The sequence below is a fragment of the Lipotes vexillifer genome, unplaced genomic scaffold (assembly GCF_000442215.2).
Source record: "Lipotes vexillifer unplaced genomic scaffold, Lipotes_vexillifer_v1.1 scaffold625, whole genome shotgun sequence".
Classification (NCBI taxonomy): domain Eukaryota; kingdom Metazoa; phylum Chordata; class Mammalia; order Artiodactyla; family Lipotidae; genus Lipotes; species Lipotes vexillifer.
Window position 1 is genome coordinate 1,234,204 of NW_006771655.1, and position 6,681 is coordinate 1,240,884.

Below are 6,681 nucleotides of genomic sequence, written 5' to 3' on the forward strand. Positions count from 1 at the left end.
CCCCTTTCAGAGGGGCTGCATGGAGTTTAAGGAGGATGGCAAGAAACAAGGCCTGCGGCTCTGAGCTGCCTGGGGAAGAAACTCAGCCCTGCTGCTGTTCCCTGCACACTGGAAGCGCCGGCCTGACCGAGTCCCGGTGGGGGAACCTGCAGGAAGCTCTGGTGTCGCTGGGGAGGATAAGAGCTCTCCATCTTTGGACCCGGGAGGATCAGGCCTGAGAGCCCAGCCTGGGGCGAGTGTTGGGCTGTGAGACCCGCTGTGCGTCCAGCTCCAGGTAGGCTCATTGGTGCTTAAAGAACGCGCCGTTCGCGCAGCCACCCGCCCCAGGCACGCGCGACCTGCCCTCCCCCGGCCCGGCAGGGAATTGGGCCTCCCGCTCTTACCTCTCTTCTCCGTGGTGATGACGGTGGCCTCCAGCGGCTCCCCCCAGCCCTGCCGGGTCTTGGCCGACAGCCGGAAGGCGTATGCGGACTCCGGGGCCAGCTCAGTGGCCGTGAACTGCCTCACGGTGGCGCCGACCTCCACGGTGGTGAACGTGTTAGGGCTGCTGCTGGCCAGGCGGTAGGCGATCTGGTACCCTGCGGGGGGCACGAGGGCTGCTGGTCACAGCTGTGCCCTCACTCACTCGCGGGGAAGCCCCCAGTGCCGCCGCCCGGGAAACCCTACAGGGCCACGTGTTTCTGCGCTGTTTCCCTCTCGCAGGCCAGCATCTGAGCAGCAGGCTGGGGCTCTTGGGAGCGAAGCCAGGCTCAGTGACGAAAGGAGGGGCTCGGGGCACCAGGCCCCCTTTTCTTCCTTCACGGAACTGGATGTGAAAACAGCTTCCTCCTCCCCGAGGCCCTCGGCGCCCGGAGGACCCAGGGAGCAGCGCGGATGGCGGCTGCTTTCTCTGTCCCTGCCCCGCCCGCCTTCCAGTGGCCCTGCCTTCAACCCCCAAGGGTCTTCTTGCCTGGAGCGCCCTTCTCCCTGGAGCCGGCTTCCCCGGAGGCTCTCACACCTGTGCTCAGGCCACGTCTGTCTGTCTGTCTGCACACCCCACATCCTCCCGCCAGCCCCAGCGCTCCCGCCTCTCCCAGAAGCCCCACCCCTGCGGCTCTGAGCCGGGGGCTTCCCTGAAACAGCTCGCCCCACTGTCGAGGATGCAGAAGGGAGTACATCAGCTCGGGGCAGGCCCCCGGCTCTGACCATCTCTCAAAGTCCCCTGATCATCAAGGGTTCGTGGTTGATCGGGCTTCATTAACGACCGAGCCTCCCCAACCAGGCCCTGCTGGGGCCCCTCTGCCCGCATCTGAAGAGGCAGAGCGGACTTGCAGGCCCGGCCCGAGCCTCCTGGGCTCCCAGACAACTGCGGTCCAGCCACTGAGTCCTGCGCTAAGACCAGAAGTGGCGGTGCTGTGACCTCCACACCGCTAATGACAGCCGAGCCACTCAGTTCAACAGGGACCCTCAGGGGACCAGGCCAGCAGCACTGAACCCAGCTCTGCCTTCACAGGGCGTCCCGTGGGTGTGACGGCCCCTGTGGAGATGGGCTGCTGGCCCTCGGGACAGGCCCTCCGGGCCTCAAGCAGCTTGCATCTCCGTGGCCTCCCTGCCCCGGGTGGGCGTTTCTGCTCCTTCGGGCATGTCCTTGGGCTCCTTCGGTCCTCCCACTCACACAGCCTTTGGCCCCATCAGTGGCCAAGCTTCCTGGCACCTGCCCGCCTGCATAAGGAGCCTCAGCCTGCCCGCCACGTGGGGGGCCAGGAGGACGATCCCGTGGGGTCAGACGCAGAGTGTGCCCTAGCACTCAGCTCCTAACCACTGCGGGTCACTACCACGGCCACGCAAATGGGGGCCGGCAGCCCAGCCCTGTCCACAGTGACCACCGTCACAGCGTGTCTGCAGGACCCCGGACAGGCTCGCACAACTGTTCTGCCTCCGATGGCCATCCTCCCCACCGTGGTGGCCAGCTGTCCCGGGGTGTCCTGCTGGACACCTGTCCTTTCCCACCCACTGACCGACGACTGGGGGCCCTTCTCCTGGGCCTCCCCTAGCACCTCCCTCGACCCTGCCTGGTCCTGGCGGAGGGGGCGCCTGGAGTTCGGGTGCATCGGGAGCCCAAGCCCAAGCTCTGAGACTCCCGGACACCTAGCGTCCTGAAAACGAGGGCAATGTGGTCAGTGTGGCCACTGAAGCAGAGCCCTCCTGCTGCACGCCTGACGGTCCGCACCTCCTGAACCTCCGGTGGTCCTGCCAGGGAGCAGCAGAGCTCAGAGAGGTAAGCAGTCAGCCTGAGGTCACACAGAAAGTCACCAGCAGAGCTGGTCTGAGCCCTGCATCTGTCCGGCTCCAAAGCCTTCACTCTCCACGGAGTCACACTGTCCCGAGAAGCGAAAGCATCTGCTCCAGGCTCCTAGCAAAGGGAGTGGGGCCCTTGGCATCCTGACCCATGAGAAGAGCATGTCTCCCAGGGACGACGGTGCCCCGGCAGCCACAAGGTGCGGGAGCTTGTGTCCGGGCTGCGCTCCCGGCTCCAGGAGAACGTGCCGCTCCCTGTAGCCCGCTCATTTCTGCGTCACCGCTAACACCTCTGCGGTGGGCATCTGCTTTGTCAGAGTCGGTTTCCCTTCCAATCCCCGGCCCTTCTGGTCCTCACCCCTGCTAGTCCCAGCTGATGCGATGAACTCGGTCCTCCGACTTCCGACAGCACCCGCTGGGCCCTCACCATGACCATGGTGGAAGCATGAGACTCCCGTTCTGCCCGCCTCCCCCTTGTCTGTCACACCATCTGCCCTGATTAGCTACATTATTGCTTGTATTCTTCCCTGGCCTGGGCCTTTACACTTTAGATCCATCTCTCTCTCCGTTATTTGATGTATCAAGCCCCAGCTGTCTTCTGAAACTCACCCACTGCTACGAGCGTGATGTAAATCCATGTTTTTACACCAGCTCTAACCTCAGTACATCTACGCCGGCTTTTAGGTGTCGTATTATTATTTTTATGTTGTCAGGATTTGCAGATGAAGAGCAACGCCCATGTCCGGCAGATTTCGAGGGGCACAGGGGGAGATCAGACAGCATGGAGGCAGCCTCTGTCCGAGGGTGGCGTGGTCCGCGTGGGCATGTGGTTCATCCACAGAGGCTGCAGCAAGCCTCACGGGGGACTGGGGGCCTCTATGTCCCCCTGGCCACCGGAGGAAAGTCTGTCTGTGCCCCGTACGAAAGCAACTGACCAATGTCATTATCGCACGCACATTCCCAAACTAAAGCAGGGAACTAAGGAAAGATGTCTTGCACAGACAAACCGAACTTTACAATCCAGCACAAAGACTGCACAGGCAGACACAGACCACCAATAAGAACATGATCAAACACAATACTTTAAAAACGTCAAGAGGGAGGTGTGGCCCAGGGTGAGTGAGTACGGCCATTCGAATACCACTCCAAGTGATGAAGAGATACCAGCCCTCCCCAAAGGGCAAAGAAGTAACTTTGGGTTAAAAACAGATGAATGTATGTATGTCTGAGACCCGGGCCCTGTCTGTGTACACACTGAATTTCTGCGTAGGATTGCGCTGACCAGGTTTCTTTTTCAGACTGTGAGACAGCGTGCCTACAGCTGAGACGGCGGAAGGCGCAGAAACCACCTGACCAGCACGCCCAGGTGCCGGGAACACCGGGGCGGCCGCTGCCGTGTGGTTAACACTTGGCGTCCCAGGGGCCCCCGACATCTGTCAGGGAGCTCCCCTCACGACCCCCACCAGCCAGCGTTTGGTCCCTTAACTTGTCCCTTCGTATTTCGGAGAGTCATGTGTGTGAGTGATTAAGAGTCCTCATTAATTCAAGTCACCTTTCCCCTAGTAAGCCTGAATTAATGAGGGTTTATACACTTTTAGGAACAGGACATGATTACAGATGTGCTTTCTTTATCCTTTATTCTTTATGATGTCTCATCTCTTCTCAGATTATCTGCCACTGGAATTAAAAATCCTGGGATGAAACTCAGATTTTGTTCAAAGGCACATCTTTGTGAGCTGGGATTTGGGAACGAAATGGGAACCGGTCTCCCTGAAGGTCCTCCCCTCCCTTCCCCTTCCCCTTCCTGGGCTGGCTCAGGTCTGCTCTCCATCAAAGGCTCCACCTCTGCCCTCCCCTACCCCCAGAGCACGATGCTAGCGTGACCCTTGACCTCGCCTCCACCTGGGCGGTTCCTTCACATGGTCCCTCGCTCACTCCCTGTCCTGTCTCTTGCCGGCCTCCTCGCCATCCTGGCACTGGATGGCGTGTTGTATGCTTCTAGATGGTCTCTTGTCTGTCTGTATGTCTCTCAGAAGCCCCTGACCACATAGCAGGATGTCGTCAGGAGACCCGGGTCCTAACCCAGCCTAGCTTTTCTCACCTCGGGCAAGTTTCAACTCTCGACTTTTTGTTTCTAGCTACGAATAAAGAAAAACATCCGGCCCCGCTCATCAGGGCCCCTATCCTCCAGGCGCGTCACTCCTGCCAGGTGCAGACCTCTTGCGGTGGTCTACGGTCCACGGGGCACATGACAGCGTCTCCGTGTCACACCCGAGGACGGGGGCGCGGGGCACCCAGTAAACAGGACAGAGCTCCCTCCTGCTCTAAAATGATAGGATCCTGATGACGTCACGGAAAGGGGGACAAAATAGAAAACAACTTGGCCTTGGCCACTCAACGGGATATTTTCAGGGTGACCGTGGAAGAGCATCTAGGCACAGCGAGAGGCACGGTGCCCGGCCAGAGGCTGGACTCAAGCACGAACCTCCGAGGGCGACGTTCCATCTGGAGGGGACGCGTTGTTTCAGAAAGCAGCCGAAGAGACGGTGTGCCTGGAAGAGCCTTGGGGTGCCTGTGCAGGGAGGGGCTCAGGCGAGGGGCGGGTCAGGTCCCCTGCGGCAGGGTCCGGAGCCAAAGCCGCCACGTCTGACGGGGGGACAGACAGGCAGCAAGGAGCAGGCGGGCTCACCCACGGCTGTGGAGACCAGCCTTCGGCCTGGCTGCAGCCAGGGCGCTGTGCCGGCTGTAAAGGCAGGACACGAGGACAGTAAGGTGTGCAGCGGGACAGCAAAGTGACACAAAGGATGGAGGCCCTGGATGTCCCAGTCCACAGGTCTGCTGTGGGTCACTGAGGCCAAGCTGCCAGGAGATGATCACTGAGCTCCCGAGCAGGGTGGGCAGGTGTAGAGAGGCTGGGGCTCTGCCCCACGCGAGATGCTTCCCATTCAATGGCTACTTCTGCCTGAGCCCCGAGGGCTCCCGTCTACCCAGAGAACTGCATGAAATCTGGGCTGTTCTATCTGATCCAGGTCCCACATGGAGCCACTGGGAGAAAATTCCTCGGCCCGAGGGATATATTTGTATCTTCCTGTTAGTTGCCCTAAAAGAGAGACAATATCCCTACTGTCCCCGTTCTGTTGTGTGTTGATAAAGATGAATACCCGCACCTCACCTTGACACAGACGTGATGAACAACAGAAGAGAGGCTTCTATACAGAAACGGCCAAGAGAAACCGCCGAGCGCGGGCTCGCACGTCAGGAACAAGGAGGGCGTCTGCAGGACAAGGCTCGTTATGTGGCTCTGGGTCCAGGAAGCTCAGAAACACGAGCTGAATCTCAGCGACGTGAGGTCAGAGGCCGCAGCCACGCAAGGAAGGAACAGGGGGCGGCATCCACGGCGGGAGAGGTGCCCAGAGCAGCCGCTCCTGAAGGTCGCAGTGAATCGCGGTGACACAGGCACTCGGGGAAGCCAGGCCACGTACGAGCCCCGGGGCCCCACGGCGAAGATGAAACCCGTGGGTGAGAGAAGCCTGAGCAGCTCAGAAGTGCCTGGGAGATGAGGAGACGTGGCTCATCTAGAAAATCAGGACCCAAAGAGGTCGAGGCTCCAAGCAGGAGGCAGGCTCTGGGCCACCCGTGGGGGAGGCGCAAACAGGAGAGTCTGAGACATGCCCCTGAGGACAGGAGGCCTTTGCAGGGGGCCGGCGAGGGGTCTCGGCTGCCTCGGTTCAATGATCTGGCTGTCGAAGGGCCCCAGATTTATTTTGAGAGGATCGTGTAGACATTTTAGGTGGTGGCAGGCTTTTATAAAGACTGGATGCTTCCTGGGCAAACAAAAGGCGGCGATCTGAGAATCGCCGGTGCGGTGACCACCCCCGGGGCCTCGAGGCCAAGGCCACGAGAGGGGTCCGGTGCTGCCGACCCCTCTGCAGGCACTGTCGGGCTGTGTGGCTGGTGACAGCCCCACCAACGCCCATTCCTGGTTTGTGGAACCCACAGCAGCCGAGTCTCCCCGCGGGCAAGCGTCAGCCTAGCCCAGATGCCACCTGGCTCGCTGGTTTTATGGCTTATCCGTTTGAGGGCTGGGGGCTGACAAATGCAACAGTGGAGGAAACGATGCATTTGCGAACTCGGATCATACTCAGTCGAGCCCCTAATTCCCAGCAGAGTTCCCGCACACCCTTGCGTGACAAGCTAAAGGTCAAAGTTCAGCCCTCGTGGGCAAGCTGACCTCTAACCGGGTGGAGGGGAGGGATCTGGCGCGTCTGGCAGGGCAGACCCGCGTGGGTTCGGAGAGCACATGCATCACTTGAGTGTAACAGCATTTAAGGGACTGTGGAGCAGTTGGCAAGTGGGGGAGGGACGGCCACTCTCCGGTGGCTCCCACCACGCCCCCCCCCCCCC

General features: G+C 60.5%; 1 protein-coding gene across 1 annotated transcript in view; it reads right to left on the bottom strand.

Moving 5' to 3' along the window:
* SDK1 (sidekick cell adhesion molecule 1) overlaps positions 1 to 6,681 on the bottom strand; it is a gene marked incomplete at its 5' end in the record, with an annotated part of 365,000 nt that overhangs the window by 87,766 nt on the left and 270,553 nt on the right. The window contains one exon of the mRNA XM_007447090.1: positions 384 to 578. Coding sequence (XP_007447152.1) covers positions 384 to 578 — 195 coding nt within the window. The remainder of the gene's footprint in view (positions 1 to 383; positions 579 to 6,681) is intronic.